The 20,265-nt window shown below is 47.5% G+C and overlaps 8 protein-coding genes across 8 annotated transcripts; 2 read left to right on the top strand and 6 right to left on the bottom strand.

The window, feature by feature from the left end:
* The first annotated feature begins 1,516 nt into the window (after window positions 1–1,516).
* On the top strand, window positions 1,517–3,084 carry BGW36DRAFT_58720 (uncharacterized protein). The gene is made up of 4 exons (XM_046222449.1): window positions 1,517–1,947; window positions 2,024–2,085; window positions 2,146–2,522; window positions 2,590–3,084. Exons 1-4 carry the CDS (start codon window positions 1,749–1,751, stop codon window positions 2,939–2,941), a joined length of 990 nt encoding a protein of 329 aa, XP_046066868.1. The 5' UTR covers window positions 1,517–1,748; the 3' UTR covers window positions 2,942–3,084.
* Window positions 3,085–3,377: 293 nt separating this feature from the next.
* Window positions 3,378–4,754, bottom strand: BGW36DRAFT_401060 (beta-lactamase superfamily domain-containing protein; the record flags this gene model as incomplete). The annotated part of the gene is made up of 3 exons (XM_046218702.1): window positions 3,378–4,127; window positions 4,194–4,473; window positions 4,558–4,754. 3 exons carry the CDS (start codon window positions 4,752–4,754, stop codon window positions 3,378–3,380), a joined length of 1,227 nt encoding a protein of 408 aa, XP_046066867.1.
* Window positions 4,755–5,202: 448 nt separating this feature from the next.
* Window positions 5,203–6,413, top strand: BGW36DRAFT_432463 (putative glycerophosphoryl diester phosphodiesterase; the record flags this gene model as incomplete). Its single annotated transcript, XM_046221141.1, has 4 exons — window positions 5,203–5,254; window positions 5,310–5,494; window positions 5,545–5,889; window positions 5,958–6,413. The coding sequence occupies 4 exons, from the start codon at window positions 5,203–5,205 to the stop codon at window positions 6,411–6,413; spliced, it is 1,038 nt and encodes a 345-aa protein (XP_046066866.1).
* A 276-nt stretch (window positions 6,414–6,689) lies between these two features.
* BGW36DRAFT_306612 (putative phosphoglycerate mutase family protein) lies at window positions 6,690–7,361 on the bottom strand (the record flags this gene model as incomplete). The annotated part of the gene is made up of 3 exons (XM_046212168.1): window positions 6,690–6,774; window positions 6,850–7,072; window positions 7,148–7,361. 3 exons carry the CDS (start codon window positions 7,359–7,361, stop codon window positions 6,690–6,692), a joined length of 522 nt encoding a protein of 173 aa, XP_046066865.1.
* A 955-nt stretch (window positions 7,362–8,316) lies between these two features.
* On the bottom strand, window positions 8,317–9,319 carry BGW36DRAFT_432461 (NADP-dependent oxidoreductase domain-containing protein; the record flags this gene model as incomplete). Its single annotated transcript, XM_046221140.1, has 2 exons — window positions 8,317–9,039; window positions 9,113–9,319. The coding sequence occupies 2 exons, from the start codon at window positions 9,317–9,319 to the stop codon at window positions 8,317–8,319; spliced, it is 930 nt and encodes a 309-aa protein (XP_046066864.1).
* Window positions 9,320–10,511: 1,192 nt separating this feature from the next.
* On the bottom strand, window positions 10,512–12,208 carry BGW36DRAFT_432460 (uncharacterized protein; the record flags this gene model as incomplete). Its single annotated transcript, XM_046221139.1, has 4 exons — window positions 10,512–10,812; window positions 11,882–11,943; window positions 12,000–12,048; window positions 12,105–12,208. The coding sequence occupies 4 exons, from the start codon at window positions 12,206–12,208 to the stop codon at window positions 10,512–10,514; spliced, it is 516 nt and encodes a 171-aa protein (XP_046066863.1).
* An 883-nt stretch (window positions 12,209–13,091) lies between these two features.
* Window positions 13,092–15,942, bottom strand: BGW36DRAFT_58676 (uncharacterized protein). Its single transcript, XM_046222448.1, has 3 exons — window positions 15,616–15,942; window positions 15,137–15,558; window positions 13,092–15,050 (listed from the first exon to the last, which is right to left on the bottom strand). The coding sequence occupies exons 2-3, from the start codon at window positions 15,452–15,454 to the stop codon at window positions 13,386–13,388; spliced, it is 1,983 nt and encodes a 660-aa protein (XP_046066862.1). The 5' UTR covers window positions 15,455–15,558; window positions 15,616–15,942; the 3' UTR covers window positions 13,092–13,385.
* Window positions 15,943–19,655: 3,713 nt separating this feature from the next.
* On the bottom strand, window positions 19,656–20,158 carry BGW36DRAFT_432458 (uncharacterized protein; the record flags this gene model as incomplete). Its single annotated transcript, XM_046221138.1, has 3 exons — window positions 19,656–19,687; window positions 19,806–20,056; window positions 20,145–20,158. The coding sequence occupies 3 exons, from the start codon at window positions 20,156–20,158 to the stop codon at window positions 19,656–19,658; spliced, it is 297 nt and encodes a 98-aa protein (XP_046066861.1).
* Window positions 20,159–20,265: the final 107 nt, after the last annotated feature.

Here is a 20,265-nt window from a genome sequence, read left to right as displayed (position 1 = left end):
GCTTCTTTGTTCATAGATACGAGAGAGGGTATCAGTCAATACGATTCTATCCTAGGGTACTTCAGATGTTTCATGCTAAAATGGCGTCGAACGGTACTGTAATAGCCAAACCCTACGCCACCGAATAGGGAAAATAAAGCCTTATGCCCTAGATATCATGATAACTCTTTTCCATATAATCAATTCAATGAATTAATACATATGTTATCATATGTCCTTCTTAGAGATCAATTAAATCAAAATTATAGCAAATTTTAAAAGCCAAATTAAAATATTGCGAGTAGACTCGAGTTGTTCTCAAGAAAGAAAAGCATAAAAGGGCCCCCAAAATGCAGTACCATACTTCTCGATCCGAAAAAAAACCCCTCATTCCATCACATATTTTTCCCCTGTACTTAACAGTGCAGATATACCAGGCATTACCTTGCTTTCAGCTGCTGCGGGTAATATTTTGATATTACATATGCAGCAAGTTGAACCAATTCTCATCGTCCACGATTCCTAAGGCATAGTATAACTGATGTTAAACGTTGCTGATGCTTTATGTTATTATTCTGAGTGACGCAGAAATAACACCTGCCGATCAAACTCTATGCCTTGAACTCGTAAGTGGATGGCTAAAGCCCGCTAGTTTGGTATAAGCCGGAGTGTGCGGAATGAGCGAATGGACCGCAAATGCGAAAGCACGTTGATCTTGGGGTGGTAATAGCAGCATTTATTAATAATAACAAGACGCCTCCCGTCCCGTTCCGTAAAGCTAGCTGAGCTACCTGACCACTCAAGCCTCAAAGTGAGGCCGATTAATATGCCTGGAAAAAGCTTGTCTGCAGGGTGGAAGTGGCTACTACCACTATGAATAAGTGCAACTTTTAATTACATTGGACGAGAGCTGTACTAAATTCTAACTGGGAACTCAAAGTATTAGCTGTTACAACCTTGTCGATTTCTGCAGGCCATATATGACATACGATCTGCCATTTCTAACCCAGTTCGGAAATGCCACGAGCTTCGGGCTGAATAAGGGTTGGGGGCCAAATGCATATCGAGGCCCATTGGAGGGTCCCTAAAACCATTTCGGTGTATCCCCGCCCGCAAGGGTTGCAGACTGGCAATGCTACCCATTTATCAGTCCCCGCGACACACGCGACGGGGGCGTCCAAATTGCCGGGAAAGTTCCGGATTTCGTCTCGCAGTTGGTGTGGCTATTTTGAGAACGATCGACTCGTCGACTCAATGCTTGACTTGGTATTATGGAAGTTAATGGTGGGCTGGCGTGTATTCTGAGTCGCCATACCTGTCTTCGACCTTGTGCACGTTGCGGATAAGATTCCTAAGCTGAAGCACAAGCCCGACGCCGGCTGACGAACTCGCTTCAGCACGTCGAACTAGGCATAACCCGCCTTCTTGGCCCCTCCTGACGTTGCCTGCAGAAATGCAAACCAATCCAATCCATTTCAATTTGCAGAGCTAAATCTTTGTTAAACCAACACAATAGATCTTAAATCTACAAACCAAGAAAGCCGCCGCATATGATTCTCCAACTGCCGAACCAACAATCTAATCTCTCCCGGCCAAGCTTGATCAAGACTTAGCAACGTGCATCTTAGCACACTGCTGTTGCGCTGGAGACCGCCAACTTTTGGCCAACGGCCAATCTGTTCCTGAGCTGGCCGTCGTCAACGTCGCAAGATCACCGCTGTTGAGCAATACCAATTGCGATTACCCCTGCCATTTATTTGGCAGCCAACATGGGACTTGAGATTTCGCACAATTCGTTGCAAGAAACATGTTTTATTCTGGCTATTGTCGGCGTGGTGCTGGCGATTACAGCTACTGCTCTCCGGTTTGTAGCTGTGCGCCGAAGCAATCGCAAGCCTAGCTGGGAGGACTGGTTCGCCGTTTTAGCTACTTTCTTCTTCATCTTATATGTGATCCCACTTCTATATCGTAAGTGCTGCAATTTTAAAATTTTGTCCTAACTTTATCTTCAGGATGGACGACGCTAACTGTTCTATTTCCCTAGTCTTGTCTGTGATGAACGGCAAAGATACCTGGTCAAAAGCCGAGGTGGTCAAAATTAAAAAGGTATATATCCGCTATGGAACATAGAAAAAGGCCATCTCGCTAATTCCTCGTCTAATCTAGGCCGGATACTCCATGGGCCCTCAATTCTGCATGCAACAATTATTTGCGAAACTCAGCATTCTATTCCTATACCACCGACTATTCCACGTCAATGAAAGGTTCCTTTACTGTGTTTGGTTTCTCGGCGCAGTGCAGGTAGCTTGGTCTATTGCGACTTACCTGGTGCACTGGCTCGAATGCATGCCGCCACAAAGGCTCTGGAACCCAGAACTGCCAGGGACGTGCATCAATAGCCCGGCTTTTCTTGCTGCGGGAGAGACACCCAATTCCCTTGTGGATTTTGCTCTTATCGGGCTTGCCATTTGGATGGTTCAATCGTTGAGGGTGAAGACATTAGTGAAGGCGAAATTGTTTGTAATCTTCATTGTCGGTGGGTTGTAAGTACTCAGGCTATATCTAGGTTTCCATGCCATATATCTAGATAATCGCTAATCAATCTCCTAGAGCCGGTGTTCTCGGTTTCGTCAAGATCGGCTACGGGTTTGGTGCGACAAGTAAATCCAAAGTTGAAGTCCTCGATCCTATCTGGGCTACGGTTCAACAAACATGCAGCGTGATATGTTGCTGTGCACCATTCTACAAAAACCTGATCCCCGAAATTAAACTTTTCTCATTTATCCAGTCACTTACAAGTTCAATGTTCTCGAGGAGTAGGAGTTCGAAATCCGGAACCAATCAACAAGATAAAGTGGACACATTTCCAAATTCAATCAGCAGAGGGCGGCAGCGTCCGAATAATGAATGGCTTGAACTGGATGGGAATAGTTCCCGAAAGGGATCACTTCCTCCAGTCTAGTTATTGTCCGATTTTGATTCCCATTTCTGTTTCTGAGAGTCAGTTGATACGATAGGAGTCTAAGGGTTTGTTTTCGGGGATATGTTTTCATAGGTCACGATTAGGATTCATACGAGTCATACGAATAATATTATGTACAATTATTTAAGAACTTTAACAGGGCATTGCTTGAATATGCACACTGTAGCAACTTCTGATAAGCGGTACCATTGGATTATTACAGATCTTCTGCCTTGCTCCACCACTTCTCAGTAGCACATGTAGTAGTGAAGATTAAAGGTTATATCAGTATAATCTGCGCGCACCATAAAATCTATAGATACACAAATATCTTACTCTGGAGGCACGAGCACCTAGCCAGTCCGGCCTAACAGTTCCCACACTTGTAGGCAAGCTTATACTCATCCCACAACTTCTCAAAACTTCAAAAACAACCTCAAAACTCCCTGCTCTCACCAATATCACAAACATCGAAAACACCCGTCTCAGAAAGGCCACTTTTAGCCAACGCTTTCTTGAGTAATTGTGGCGGTTCCAGCACACTTTCTTCTGCCACAGCCCACGTCCCCCAGTGAATACCTATTGCCTTTTTACACTTTGTATCCTTAAAAATCTCCACAGAATCATACGGATTCGAATGCATCGTACTCAAAACATGCCGGGGCATATATGCTCCAATCGGAATTAAGCCAAGGTCAAAAGGACCCCGAAATTCGCCGATTTGCTTGAATGCAGGACAGATCGGGAGGTGAGAAAGATCCGAGCCCCAGTCATCAACGCCTTTGGGCAAGAGTGGAACTTTGCGATAGCCCGTGTCGCCGGCAAAATACACGGACTTGCCACCGGATGAAACGGACCAGGAAGCCCATAATGTGGTTGATTTGTCGAAAGGAGTACGTGCAGAGGCGTGTTGGCAGGGGAGGCAAGATATTCTTGCCGTGATTCTGTCACTCTGTGAGGAATCAGATGTCGAGGAACTTGATCGTGGTTTTTCGCTGCTTGACTTGGTCAATGTGAGGTCTACGTCCTCCCACCAGTCGAGCTCAACAACGTTCGTAATCCCGCAATCTACGAACCATTTCTTAAGGCCCTTCGGAACAAAAAATTGAACGGACGGGTGTCGTTTATGGATTTCAAGAATGGTTGGGTGAGACAGATGGTCGTAATGGGAGTGGCTTATGACCACCTACTCATGTTGTAAGTACATACCAGATATGTCGATTGAGAAGACAAAATTGATATTATGACTTACGCAATCGATAATTGGAATATCAGAGATGTCGCAGGGCTTGGGGGTAAATCTTTTGTGGCCTACCCGGGAGAATGGCGAACAGCGCTCTTCGAATACAGGGTCAAAAAGAACACGTAAACCAGTAAGGAACTCAATGTAGTAACATGCGTGACCTAACCAGGTTGCACGAAGAGCCTGTGAGCTTGAGCTTGTTCTAGTTGGAAGAAACTCGGGTTTGATGACAGAGACAGTTGGCGGTGAGGTGTCAGGCCTCTGACTGTTTCCAGAGAAGAACTTGTGTCTGCAAAGTCCAGTCAGCCGGTCGAGTCCCGTAGCCCAAGGTCCGCCGGTTGACACTACAGAGAAAGAATAAAAAAGTACTTACTGGATCATGGCCTTGAAAATTTCAGGAAAGGTGAATTCATGGGCACTCTCCCACGGATTCACAAAGCCCTTCATTACCCCTTTGCCGGTCGCATCTCTCACCCAATGGCCTTTCTCACTCGCCGTGTCCGGAACCGGACTCAATGCGGCCGGTGCACTCACAGATACGGCATACAGGCTACTGGTTCCAGAACCCATAGTTCTATATTTTGGTATCTCGACCTTGGCACGGTGTTGAAGGGTGCGCGAGGGTCGGCTGGGGCAGAACGGTCGGAGGATGTTCCGCATAGGATGCGCGCATCGGTTCCTCGCGACCTGGAAGAAAAAACTAGTTGAGTTTATGGTATTTGAATATAACGATTGTTTTCTATTGATTGTGTTATCATGATATTGTCACGAGCCCTGGCGGAGGTAACAGCTAACGCCGGCGGGTTATCTAGTTTAGCGGGGCCGTGCGGATCAATCCAGCCACGCCCGTGGTTCGCGGCTTTTCCTATTGTTCCTAGCCCGAGCTTTCCTGATCCTGAGATCACTTGTATATTTATTCTTATTCTATTCCTACCTCGGCTCCCAGCACCTCCTTCTCCTTCCATCTTTGATGCTCCCATCAAGTCCAGTCAGGCGAATTCAAATACGATACTCCAAAATGGCCGAATCCGTACCCCTGATAGACAAGAGTACGGGGGGGACTCCACGGGGTAAGTCACCAGGAGTCACCACTTCTCCTAAACCTCGAACTGACCGATTTCCAAGCTAGTTTTACATTTGCTAAAGATACCCCGCTCGGAAAACGTCCCCAAGCCATTGCCCATCGAGGATACAAAGCTGCATACCCAGAAAACACAATGAGCGCATTCAAAGGAGCGGTGGAAATCGGGGCACATGGTATTGAGACTGATCTACACTTGACCAAGGACCAAGTGGTGGTTTGCTCCCACGTATGATTTCACGCAGTCGCAATACAGACGGCAAAATTGATTCGATACAGGATCCCACGCTCAAACGCTGTTTTGGCAAAAACGAGAAGCTTGTCGACTGTAACTGGGATTATATCAAGACGCTGCGTACGGTGCAAAAACCACACGAACCAATGCCGAGGTTGAAAGACCTCTTGGAATATTTAGCAACCCCGGGTCTGGAGGATACTTGGCTGGTGCTTGACATCAAGGTGCTTTTGCCGAGCTTTACAGATGCCCTGCTGGGCAACAAAGCTGTTCAGACGAAGCTGGACGATTATGCCGATGATCTTTTTAGGTTGATTGCAGCTACATTGGCGGAGGTTAAGCCGTCGTCGTGCCCATGGAATCAACGTGTGCTGGTGGGGTGCTGGGCGGTAAGTTTCCGATACGCTTCCCGATCCATGTTTCTTCAAACCCAAGTTAATATTGTTCATTATTATAGGCAAAATACCTCCCCCTCTGCGCGAAATACTTACCCGAATATCCTATAACTTACATTGGATTCAGCCTGGACTATGCGCGCCAGTTCCTCAAGGTTCCGAGCGTTAATATCAATATGTTTCAAATGTTTTTAGTCGGCCCCCGTGGGAATGCTTTGCTTCGGGAAGTAAAGAAGAAAAAGGCCGACCGCTCAATACTGCTGTGGACCGTGAACGAAGAATCGTGGATGAAATGGAGTATCAGGCAAGAAGTTGATGGAGTAATCACCGACGACCCAAAGAAATATCTGGAGGTATGCAAGAGTTACAATAAAGACGAGAAGTTAAGCCACTCTCGAGCGTCTTGGAAGGCCATTTTCATGATGCACATGCGGGCTCTGGTATACGGGTTTTCGTTCAGACTTAAACATGGATATTGGGTCGATGTACAGCAGGTTAGGAAATATCTAGAGAACTGAATGGAAGTGCGACGGGGAGATTCCAGTCTTCGCGAGATTTCTGCTTAGTCAAATTCGCCTGGTAGGACAAGAGGGCAATCTGGAATGTGTTCTTCATTTCTTCTTTGACTTTATCTCGTGTCTATGCAGGACTAATTACACTGTAGAGGCTTGGCGGCATGTTTGATTGGCCGCCACACCAATACAACATTCTTCTTTTTCACACAAAGTAACTTAAAACTATCCTCTCACTCTTCTATTTTATCCCTGTATCACATAGCAGCGTACACGAATCAATCAGTTGTCCAACCCCGGGCAATTCTCGCTCGTCTGCGACGTGATGTCGCTGTACGGGGAAGGATCCGTCCAGATGATATTGAAACTGTCGGAGGTCAGTATCAGCATGCACTCGCATAAGGCTGCCATCGGCTGATCAAAGGCGCCGGGGAGAACAAACCTGTCATCTGGGTAGGTGGGAGCATTGTCATCGCCGAGCTTTGCCACAATATCCGTCAACGCATCATGTTCCCAGCAAATCAGGATATTGCCATCGCCGCTGTACGCCTCGACGGCCTTCTTCACGCACTTGGGGTCGTCACGGTCGCAGGAGGTGTCGACAGTCAGACCTAGGTCTTCGGCGAGGGGCTCGACGGTCAGGTACGGGCGGTCACGCGAGCCATCTACAAAGTTAGACGCAGATCAGTCCATCCGTCGTGTTGAATTCGGGGTCAAGAAACAAAGAATATCAAACTCACCAGACTTGTACTGCTGGGCCAGAATGTACCCGATGTTGTACTGTGACGAAGCGCCGAAGACGTTGCGCAGACACTGGGAACGCTCCTCGCCAATCGAGCTCAGGCCGACGCCGCCGTTGCTGGGCTTCTCGCCGTGGCGGATCAGATACACGGTAGGCTCAGCAGCCGCCGCAGCGACGAGCAGAGATAGAGCGGTGGGCAGAACGAACTTCATTGTCAATGATCTTATTTCGAGTTCAGAATGAGTGGTAGTTCCTAAAGGGGGTTTCAAAACGAAAGCTTCATAATGAGGGAATACGACAACGATGGCCCGTTTATAAACTGCAGGAACAACACGACGTCAGCCCCATCCCCCACGCCAGAATCCGCCGCAGGTTGTCGGCCTGTCCAATCACATGGACAGATCGACCGCCATCATTTTAAAGCACGACGTACTGCACGGCATCGCAGACGTACAGAGTCGCATGTAACCCAGATCTAACGACGGCACATGGACGGACCGATGATTTGCTGGCTACTATACGCGAGCCCACCAATCACCGGCCAACGTAGCGACAGATCTGGTTAGTGCGCCGAGACTCACCCACGTGAGTGCAGCAAATGGCCGGATTGGCATTTCCCTTTTCGGGAGGCCAGGGTTACGCCGGCTTATGCTTATGTCTGAATACTTGACGATTTCTCAGTATTGCGACTTGCTTAGTTATTCTTCTTCTTCTTCTTGTGGTAATAATGATTATTATTATCATGCGGATGATCAGGGCTGTTGACGCCGCAAAGGCATCGCCGTCAGTGTTGTCACGCTGTATCTCGCGAGCTATTTTCCATCTGATATAATCGAACTAGGACAGGTATGTAGCATCGGTAGAAATTGTTCTTACCACGCGGTACCCGGGTTATATCATTTCATAATCCGCCGAAAGCATCCATTACAAAGAAATTAATCTCACTTATTTCTGACACATTCATACTTATCAGTCAACATACATCCGGTGCCAGAATACGTAGAACATTGATTACATTTTACAGACTTACAGCACCTTGCAGGTTCACCAAAAGACAACCCAGCAAACACCCCAGTTATTGAAAGCTCGGCTGTCCTATTGAGTGTCTTATTTCCGAAGTGACATATACTATGTCACAGGCATATATGCTGCTGTACAATACTTCCATTATAGAATCACCCGTTCAACTCGCTCCACAGCCTCGTCAAACGCGGCTCGCTGTGCGTCACCCTCAGCCAGGAACTCACCGACCCTCCTCAACCCATCCAGCGTCTCATACATTCTCTCCTCCTTGGTCGTCCCGCACAGGATCTTGATCTTGCACCCTTTGCTCAATCTCAACATGCTTGCAAAACAAGCCACCTGTTTCGAAACCCCAATTTCCCTCCCAATCTTCTCAAACAACTCGGGATCATCGAGAAGGCTCGGATTTCCCCACAGCAGCCCCCACGGTGTATAAACAATTCCCCAGCCTTCACACACCTCACGCACATCCCGATCAAACGCCACCTGCGGATAGGGCAGATTAGCAGGCATCTTCGGATTCGGAGCTGCCGCCGTGTCCTCCGTGAACCGGTTCTGGACAACGCGCGGCTTGACTGTGGCCGACTCGTAGATTTGTCGTAGCGACTCGGCGTCCGTGTTGGAAAGCCCCAGAGATCGCACTGTTCCCGCTGACACGAAGCCTTCCATCGCTCTCCACGCAGTTATGGAATCCTCGATGTTCGGGTACAGCGAATGCAATATCAGACAGTCGATGTAGCTGGTGCGTAGGTTCCGTAGTGACGAACTCACGGACTGCTCTACTTGTTCCGGTATACCCGCCGTTATATCATAGGGGTATAGTGCGGGATCCTTTCCTTCTTTGAAAGGGCTGAATTTGGTTTGGATCTGTCACGAAGCTTTGATATATATTCTACAATTTACACTATTGAAAGTAGGAGAAGCATATCTTAATACATACGTATAAATCCTCACGCTTCAAGTCACCAGAAGCAATAGCCGCTGCAATTCCATCGCCGACAAGGTTCTCCCGATACGCAGTGTTGCTTCCTGCGGTATCGATCCCCCGGAATCCGGCTTTCAGTGCCGCTTCGACGAGCTTCGCGCTGTTGTCGAATTTGAAGGCCGTTCCGTAGATTATGTCGGGGATAGGGAGCAGTTCGGCCATGACCACGTTGTGTAGATGTTTGATATGTTGATCGAAAAAAAAAGAATGAAAATTTCGAACTTTAAAAGAAGAGGATTAAATGTTGATGCCTGCAAAGATATGAATATTAGTGTGCGGGAGAGCCGATTCATGGACGCAACACTAACACCTGAATTCCACGTATTGGAATGTTGTGTTGGTTGGTAAGGAACCTAAGCCAAATTCAGCTAATATCAATTGATCTAAGTAGCTTCGTAGCCATTGTTAGTTATCCAAAGAATAGTTAAAATTTAAATATCCATTAACTTGTGACTCTAAATAAAGGCGGTTATTAAATATTGACATCTACAACTCCAGATCGATTGATGTCACATCAACATCAAGTAGTGGCAGCGAGCAATAGCATATACAATCATATCTTCAGGCGAGGAATTCAATAGCAATTCATATTTCTCTTTCTCTTCTTTCAAATATTTAGATTAAAATGCTAGACTGTTTTTGGCCTTTAGATTGAACACTTGTTGACGTAATAAAGTCATAATGAGCCTATAACGTTGAAACATGTATAGTGACATCAATTGATGCCTCGTGAACACCACACTTAAAACATTAATTGATGCTCTTAATGTTTTTATAAATATCCCGAACCTCTTTTTCATAGAAATTCTCCTATGGTCTTACCCAGAACGCCTGTCAAATATGCCTGTTGAGGCAGAATACAAAAATAAGAGCTGGGATAAAGAGTCTGATACATGTATAAAAATAACGATAGAGATTATATAGAGCTCTTGAGCTATCTCGAAAGACGGAAGCTACATGTTAGATACCGATAAGAAATCGCGTCATTGAATACATGTAGTTGTCAGCATCCAGATAGGAAGAAAGATTGGAGCAGATGAGTCCGCCACCACCACCCTACGTCAACTATTGTAGTAACGACCACGTGCAACTCCTTTCTTAACAAGCCTGTGGTACCATTAAGCTCGAATCTAGTTTTATTGTTCTATGTTTTGGAGTTAGAGTTGGCGTTGAGCCTACTACTGAAAGTGTAGTATCCCTGTGAAGCTCTCTATATATTCATCGTACTATATACATACAACTCAGGTCCGTTTTTCAAAATGTTATCAGAATTAATCGATCCGCCATTTCCAAGGTTCAAGTCTAAGCCGACCCCTCACCAAACAGCAAAATGCCATAAACGACATGTGGACCTCTAGTAATAAGCATACCGGTAATCTGGCTTCCCGTTACTCGATGCCCTCATCTTTGACCTCGGTCTCGAATTTGCTAGCCTCTTGGACGCACTCCCACTACTACGACTCCGTGATTTCGACGCCGTGGCGCGACGGCGGGGACGGCCTTGCGCTCGAGCAAGTCGATCACGGCCTCGCTCATCGAGATCCAGCGTGTGCGGGTCTTCTCGTGAGCGAGACGAGGGGGATTGACGCTCGACGCTGCGGAAGACGCGTTCAGAAGGTTGATTAAAGTCGCCTGGGTGGGGGGATTTCATTTTGCTAGGTGATTCCGGTCAGAAGAGTGACTTGTTTATGAGGGGTGTATTCGGATAGGCAGGTCGATCACTTGGTGACTCGGTTTGCTTGGTTGATTTAGTATATGTCGAGATGCGGGGAGGATATTGCGAGCTCGATCTGTGTCTGCGAAGCTGGAAGGAGACAGAGTTAAATAAAGAATCAGACCCGCGCCCCCCCGTTACCTGAATTTGGAACTTCGATGTTTGTTGTCAATATGCCGTCATAAAAGGCAAAATTATCTCTACCCGCCACAAACGGAGGCGAGGCAAGGGTTAAGACCAATCAACTAGCGTTTTGATATGGTTGATGTTGCCAATGGTTGATACTTAGTGTCAACCTTATCTACGACCTTGGGTGTGAAGTCGAAAGGATCTGATATGGTTGGTAGTCTATGTTGACGTCGTTAAAAGGACAAAATCAACCAGCGACTACGCTGAATTTAGGCATGACGCTTCCTATTTCGCTGCTTGTTACGACTTTTTATGGCATTCAGACTGTTGAGCTGCTGTTGCACAATCGACCTCGAGGACACCAATTCACGTCGCATACAAAGGAGATATGTAGTACAAAGGGGCGGCTTTGACCGGTCGAGTCGCCAGACAGAGAACTAAGGAATATCGCAAAGAATTACAGACGACTCGGCGGTTCTATCGACGCTTTCATTCACAAAGCCGGCCGGCAAAATTCAAATAAAAAAATGAAGGATACGACAAGAGGCAGTTTGAACTCGTGTTTGGCGATGGACGTAAAGTCTTCGCGTATTCACAGAATACAGAACCAATCCAGGCTAGCAATTCACAAAACTTGTCATCGAGTAACGAGAAAAAAAGGCGTGAGTGTGATCATGTCAAAAAATAGGAATTATTTTCACATCCGTCGCTGGTTTTCGCCGTCTAGCAGCCCTCACAGCATTCGATACAGTCGAAGCAGCATTCGCAGCTTTCCTCACAGAGGAAGCAGCAGCACAGGGTGGCGAGGCTATAAAAGATTGTCGAGTTAGCGTTTTGTTATCGACACGGCGAGAGATTCCGTCTCGATTGGAGGAACATACCAAGCACCCAAGCATCCTCGGTCCTTACCACCGCGCTGCTCCTGGTACTGTTGTGGAGGAGGCTGATAATTGATCAATATTTGTCGCGATGCATTGTAGAGCGCGGTATTCAACTCACTTGCTGGTAGCCGAACTGTTGCGGGGGAGCGTATCCTTGTTGTGGGTAACTAGAACGCAAGTCAGTAATTTCGACCATCGATACCTCGCCCGAGTTCAAACATACGCTTGGGGAGGAGGCTGCGGAGGACCGCCGTATCCAGGATTATACCCGCCCTGTGGTGGTGGATATTGCTGGTGCGGTTCGTTGTAATAGTGTTGATTCGACATTGTGGTTGTTATTATTCGATCTGCGGTGTCGCCCTTAGCAATTGCTTCGTCAAAGACAGTATATGGGCTCAATGAGTAGAGGACATACCAGAACTGATAGGGGGTGAATAGAGTGCGACAGAGGCGCAAGCAGCGATGGAGGGAGGAAAGAAAGATGGAGCGAGATGGAGCGGAGAGAGGGTGGTCAGGTCGTGTTAGCTGGGGGAAGGGGCAGACAGCTCAGCTGAGTGGGCAAGCGCACGGTGCACGTGCTGTGATTGGCCAGCGCGATCTGATTCGAGAAGAGGAACGATTGCACGCCAAGCCGTTCTGGGCGGCCGCCATTCAGTCATTTGAGCCAGCCATTGTCATATTGGGGCGGGCCACTGTCGCTGCACAGGTGAAACGATCCATGTTTCGGCATTACTCTGCTACTATTATGATCAATGCTACAGTATTTCTTGCCACATGTTCTCGGGGAATACGCGCCGACGAGTTCATGAGTTAATAAATTATGGCGGTGGGCCCCCTTAGGGCGATCCCCATCCAGTTCTTCGACAGTTCTTCCTGGAGCAAAATTAGGCAGATACAAAGTGGTGATTGGTAGTCCACCGAGACCCGACTTGCCGAGCCGAGAATCGTGAAGACGGGATCTTATTGTCGTTATTATGTTGCATACGACGTAGGGATAGCGCTGCGACGAAAGTGCTTTTTTTGTCTCTGGCGGTCAGGTCACCGCCATTATTGTGGTTATTGTTGCTGTGGCTGAGTTGGGTTATGGGCCGGACCTCACTTGGTCATTGGGTGTCGGCTGCCGGCTGCCTCGGATCACAATGGACAGCCACCACGATTGTGGCTAATGCGTACTAGCCACGTATGGCCAACGCGGCGAGCAAAGTCATACTAATGATAATGATGTCAAGTCAATCATAATGCCAGTTCATTATTACGCACCGATGGATACCAAAAAAAAAACCGCGAGAATATGTACATGGAACGCAGTACAAACGAGGCATTAACGTAAAGATTAATCATCACATCGTCCCGCCCCCGGAAGAACGTGAGAAAAAAATAGAAAGAAATAGAGCAAGGCTGAAAAGACGTGATAGAATGGACATAAGTCATAATGATAATAACTAGGGTGAAGGGAGAGAAGGTAAATTATATACGAAGAACGCCAAAACGCAACGCAGTAAAATTATACGGCAGTCTGTACAAGGAACGGGTCATCGACGGCTAAGGGCTGAGCATCGAGATAGTAATGATGATCAAGAGATGGCACAAAGGCCATCTCGAATCCATTGCCCATGGTCATGGTGGTATCCCACTTGAGCGAGGTGTCCTCATATTCACCAGCGGCATCGGGGCTAATCTCGGCTTCTGTACCGGGTTGAACGGTAGCAGGCGGGAGACCGGAGGCAAGCTCGGCAGAAACCTCGTCATCCAGCAAATACTGAGCATTCTCGAGCACCACTTCCTCCTTCTGCTCCATCCAATGCTTCAGTACTTCCATGGGTGGATGGTGACCGCCGCCCTTGCCGCCACGTTTCTCGCTGTCCTTGCCACGACCGCCACGGCCGCGCTGACAAGGGTTAAAATGGGTCCGACGCAGGTGTGCTGCAGCATTATAATTGGCCCCGTATCGCTTGCCATTACGGCACGCTTTGCAATTGGCGAGAAAACTCTTGTCAGGAGAGATGTCAACACACACCCAGACTTTGCGCACCACCGCGTGAACTCGCTCGATGTGTCGGCGTAATTCGTGCTCACCATGGAACCCTTCGGGTTGGTCAGTACAGAGGTGGCAGTACGTCTTTTGTCGTGGGGGTCGCTGAAATGACGCTTTGGGAATGGCAGCTACCTCTTTGGCAGTGCCATCTTCCGACGAGATACGAATCATCCGATGCGGATCATTTGACTTTACAGTCAGTACGCTGCTTTTGTTAGAAGATACTTTTGGCGCAATCGGTCGAGCGCCTTGAACAACTTGTTCTGATGTACGACGTGCAGTCCTAGACTGCTGTGTCATAGACACATCCGAGGCATTGCTCTCGGCAGAAAAAGAAACCTTCATCTCCTGTGCAGCAGATGAAGGGGCCAACGAAGATGATGACAAAAAAGATACAGGATTTGGGGCAGATGAAGAAAATGGCACATGATCCATGCTGCCAATCGGCGAAACAGAAGGAAAACCTACGTCCTGTGAGGACGTAAGGTGAACGTAATCAGAAGAAAAAGAAAAATTGGAAAAGTTTTCAGGATTCGACTCTTCCGAGTCGAATCTAACCATGCCCAGTCCTCCGCAAATAGACTCTGATGTTGTACTACGACTCATTTCAGTTGCTTGAATGGTCGCGACCGTCAATTGGTCGGACGTAGCTGGTTGAGTCAACCCCTTAAATTGAGGTGTCTGCATATGCTCCTGTGGGAGCGACTGCTGTAATACGACTGTGTTTTCATGTGATCCCATTGACATCTCAACATCAGAGGGAATTGATAAAGCAAAACTTGGGGTAACTTGACCAGGAATATCTTCCACACACTGTTGTGTCCATTCCGTTGGTGAGTATTCGTTGACGTTCAAATTGTGAACCTGTTGGGTATACGAGGTAGGACCAGAAGATTGCCTTCGTGTCTCCAGACCGACGCGTAGCTGTTGTCTTGTTGAAGGAACCTGCTGGCTCTGCGACCGCATCATAGGAATAGTGCGAACAGAATTGTGGACTTCGTTGTTGGGGGACCTTCCAATCCTGTTATTTGTTGATTGTCGCCTCATCATATGTGAGGAGGTTGTCGTCGGGGATTGGTCCATAGGAACGGATGTGCCAGTTCGTTTGACTGTGGCACCTTTCGACTCGGGGGTCTGCCAAGTGTCAATCCAGAGAAATCCAGGAGCACGGGGACGAAAAGCTAGAGATGGAAGACGAGATCATGCAAGAGGGCTCGCACGGATGGAATGATTAGACATACGGTGGCACGTCGTTTCGCAGAAGTAGAAACTCCAGGAACGGTTCGAGGTGCATCCAGTCGAGTACGTTTTCCCAAAGTATCCGAGCAAGGTCCAGATGATGTCGATATCGTAAAGGCGTCAATGGTGCTGTCTAAAACCGAAGAGTTGTTGTTGCCGGTGACAAACTGGCTGAGTCGACGAGTCCAGAGACAATTTCTTTCCGTTTCCGAGAGATGTTGATTTTGACTCCAGAAGACATCACGGTAGCCAGACACGGCCCGGTTGAAAAGAGCGTCGTCAGCAGTAGAGACGGCCATTATCTGGGACGATTCCTTTGTCTCCAGGTGGTTGATAGTGGGTGCTGGAATCAGTGTCAGAGCTTGTACAGGGGGAATCAACTGGATACGGTGTATTCGGCGTGCTATATCGGTGGCATTTGTCAGTATCGAACGAGAATGAATCTGTGGAAGCCACTCACGAAAAGGCGACGATTATTAGAATATAGAATGGAGCGACAAAGGCTGTGTATCGTCGATGTAGAATGTGGTCCACAAAGTAACGGAGTGAAAGAGAGAAGTGAGGAAACAATGGACGATAAGATGGGAAGGTCGATGATCAGCAGGAGATGCGGTGGATCGGGGGATGCGTGGACAGCCAGACCAGATCCCCAGGTCGTGCGTCCCCCATCACTGTCTAGCGTGACTTAGTAATAGTCGACTAGCATACTCCGTATGAGTCTGTATCCGTACTGGCTTGACCGTGGAAGTTAATGGGTAGTCCAAACCGGTCACTCCCCAAAGGGCATGGCGGGCTGTGCTGAGGGTTAGACCCTGTGCAGGTGTTAAGCTAGCACGAAATGAGCCGGGCGAGATGGTGCACGGCCGGCTGCGTTGAATGGATTCCAGCTTCTGAGATGCTGCGAGGAGTCAGGACTCAGGAAGCATCAAGAGCAGCACTTCTCGCGACGGGTCGTGCAGGACGTAAAAAGTGAGGCAGCGAAACGGAAGCCGCGTGCCTGCAGCCGGGCCACCCAGGAAGGTGCAGGCCTGCAGCTAGTACTAGGCGGGCACTGGGCGCGGGCTGCGATAGCCAACACGAGTTCCTGTCTGCAGCTCCCTCATAATCATAGATAATACTAATAATAATTATTATTATTATTATTACCGTCAGAGAGACTCCTCCAACGATAATGGATAATCATAATGCGCTCAACTAGGGTTCTCACCCGGAGTCACCCCTAACGCATCCCCCCATTATGAGCCGTCCTAGGGGCTGAGCCGCCGAAGGCGCTCCCGGCCATGCCAGCCGCAGCCATGTCGGCTGGGTTCTCGTCGGAGCGCTGGAAACTAGTAACTAGGTGACCGGTTTCCTCATGCCTGCCTAAATCTAGACTGACCTCGCTGACCGTCCTCGCCCGTAGGACCATGTTCGCTGCGAAGGGGACCTGAATCGCGATTGCGTCGGATTGTAGCCTACCCGCGCAGCTAGATACATAGCCTGCTATTGGATACACTCCCAATAGTCATACACACTACATTTTCTCGCCTACCCGCGCAAAAACCAAGCAAGAGGCCGGATTCTACATGTTGATGATGCAAGGATATTTGGGGGTCTCATTTGGGCGCATACCTGGACCAAGTAAGCAATCGGATGTCATCAGCGCCGGCAGCTGGCTTGAGAGCCCACTGCTTTTACACAAAGGATCACTGTAGTAGTTGTGCTTGGATCTAGACCCTCTTAAGTAATGGAGTGTATAAATCTAGAGGCGAACACTGTACTCGTACGTCATATCAGTGTTTCCAGAGTCATCAAATTTCTGCCCATCATCACAATCTGACAGACACAGAACTAATCATTTAGTGCTCAGTACTGAACAAAAAAAGAGAACCGCTGATTTTCGACTCATGTTCTGATGCCGCCCGCCTGATGCGATCGAATGAGATCGAGGGTAGTGAGAGTTCCTGAGGGCGCCTACTTGGCGATTCGCTGTCAATGACCGCGCGGTGGATCAACACGTTCTAGATCGTTAGATCGTCATGGTCAGATGGCCTGCCATTCTATGGTAGCACCTATGTAACTAGGAAACGTCATCCGCTTTTGGGCAGACATCGGCGAGTAGCGCTGGGTAGGTTTCACTACGTCCTAGGAGCGGTTACGATGATTGGCAACATCTTAGTATGAGTACTCTCTAGTTGTCGCAATTAGAACCAGAATCAGTGGATCTCGGGCCTCTATTGTCGGCGCCGGCCCGTCGCGGACCGTACAGCTTCTTCCAAATTTCATGGTTGTGATTGATCGCATATCCCGCTAATACCAATACGGCAGCCCTCCGTTTTTCGCTTCCAATTATAGCAGGTCAATTTTCTCGGGTATGCCTAACAAAGGGAAAGGACACCCAAATATTTGCTCATCTTGAAACTTGCCTACGCTCAAACGAGCGTGACACAGATGGACAAAGATACCAGTATCTCGGAAGGCTCTGCGTGTATAGGACTCCTGGAACCCCCAGGTCTCGTCTCTATGACAAAGCTGGAATCGGTAGCATTTTGGTATAATCCAGATATCATCGATATGAATGCTTCCATGTCATGAACTGGGTTTTTACATCTTCAATATCGCTATTAGAAAACGCTTTGCTGATGAGTTACGACTGTACTGTATATTCTGTTATTATTAGAGACTATCTGGGCTAAGCTGATTGGTTTATGTCAACCCTGGGTGTGCGCCGGGTAGCCACTGCTGGCGATCTTCCACCTGATCCAGCGATACATTTCAGGCTACGGCGCCGAGTTACCTTCGTCCTTCAAAGTCAAAGTTGACGGATATCACTAGTCATGGCTGCTACATCGAAGACTCACGATGACTACAACGTCGCGTGGATTTGTGCCTTGCCGCTGGGAGCAGCTACGGCTATTATGATGCTTGAGAAGACTCATGAAGAGCTCCCATAGCCTTCAGGAGATGACAATGTCTATACGCTTGGAGAATTGCCGGCCATGATATTGTGATTGCTTGCCTGCCAACAGGAGTTTCCGGAACCACATCAGATGCATCCGCAGCTGCTTAAGTCCGATCTACGTTTCCTTTGATTTGCTTTGGCTTCATGGTGGGAGTTGGGGGTGGAATCCCAGGCAAAAGAATGATATTCGCTTGGGCGACATCGTAGTGAGCAAACCTACAGGCATATTGGTGAAGTCGTGCAATATGATTCTGGCAAGACCATGGCTAACGGTGCGTTGGTACAAATTGGGACAATGAACCAACCGCCTCAAGTACTATTAAAGGCTATTGCTCAACTGCAAGCCGACGCCATCATTAGAAATAAGGGGAGCATTAATATAATCACATCGTATGTTTTGGATGCCCAGGGATCAAGTTGAGATATAAGTCGGCTCTATCGACCACTGCTTATTTTTGAATATGATGTGTGCTGCTATTGAATCGGAACAGCCATACTTTCTAACGAGCATGTCTAACTTAGCATTGACATTATACCTTCAGAGGAAACTAAATGAAGCTGCAAAGCTAACCTTGCAAGTGTTGGAGGGATGCAAGGTCGGTCTAGGACCAACACATCCTGACACTTTAGGGGCTATATGTCGAGAGCTGTATACGACTGGAAAATACAAGGTTGACACTCGGAAGTCTTGCAATTACTTTTAGAGTATATCAAACTTCTATGGCAAGTAGCAGGTGCAGACGACCCAAAAACAAAATGGGCCACAGCAGCCTTTGCAGAGGGGCAATCGGCACACATATCTCGGAAGCGCGATGTCATCAAGATGCTCTTACGAAGAAAGCGACCTCTAAGGTGGATTCTGGATAATGATATATGTGTATATTGTATTTTGACTTTCGTTCTGTCTTTCAGTCTACATGTCAACTTAAATGTCCTTTATCATAGGATCCTCACTTGTATGATAGATCAATTGATATGTTTCTATCACTAGACCATCTATATTGCTAGCTATGATTTTCAGTACCAGACACCAATTGATCGATTGTCAATAACCTGATTGAATTCGGCAAGTCGATATAGGCTTTGCCCTTCTTATAAAAAAAGTCGCCCTGTTTCACTACTAATGAATATGATCAAATGATATGAGTGAATTACATAATGTTCATTTCCTAAGGAACAGGTGCCAGGTTTCACTAATTGCTCAGGAGCTTATACAAGGACAAAGGCCTCGTAGCTGATAGCTTTAACAGCCGTTTAAAATTTCTTTACTTTTGACATCGGTGTACGGTATTGCCCACATCCCTTTGATTGTATATTATAGGCTTCATATACACCGACTCTCGATCTTTTATATCATGCTCTCTGATTTGAAGGCTAAATCGAGCGACCGAGCTTCTCATGAAGCTCTCTTACCCTGCCCCGTATATTACGAGAGCATGGCATTGTCTGTGACCTGGGGTATGTGGTATATCGTCGAGAAACCCATTTCTCTAACAACCGAATAAAAACTCCATATCAAAGCATAACAGGATCATATCTATCGAGCAATCATCACGAATTTATCGAGCTTTGCTAGCTTGATTCGCCGCTTCTATGAAAGTGAATAGACATTAGCATCGCGATATATATAATAGCTAAGCTATAGAAAAGCCCGCCCATCCACCTTGAGCAGGAAACAGAGGACAAGAAATGGGGTAGGAATAGCTCACCTCTCCTCGTCGCATCCTCCAACAACCCGCGGTCTACCTCTGCTTGCGGCAACACCACATATCTGACAACACTACCACGGATAAACATATTCTTGACGGACGACAGGTGGGGGTATTTATCAAGATCTAACACGTCGACATCGTCGAGCTTGATGTTCAGGTATTGGTCGACTGATTTGAGAGTGCCGCGAATGCGAATGTCGTTTTTGAGTTCGACTGTGACGACGTGGTTTGTGAGCGTTTTGAAGAAGCTTTCCCCAAGGATGTTAGTAATTGATTCATTTCTATTCATGAGATTCAAGGAGACAAGTTTGGAATTTAGAATGGTGGAGGGCTTACCTGAAGAACAACATGATGCAAAGTCAAATGGAATTGCGGGGAACTGTTTTGAGGATGAGGGAGGAGGCCGAAGTTTTGTGTCGCAAAATTTATTGCATTGCCTTATAGCCAAGGCGTCAAT

This window comes from Talaromyces proteolyticus, assembly GCF_021365285.1.
Source record: "Talaromyces proteolyticus strain PMI_201 chromosome Unknown BGW36scaffold_13, whole genome shotgun sequence".
NCBI lineage: Eukaryota > Fungi > Ascomycota > Eurotiomycetes > Eurotiales > Trichocomaceae > Talaromyces > Talaromyces proteolyticus.
This window is presented reverse-complemented; position numbering and strand designations above follow the sequence as displayed.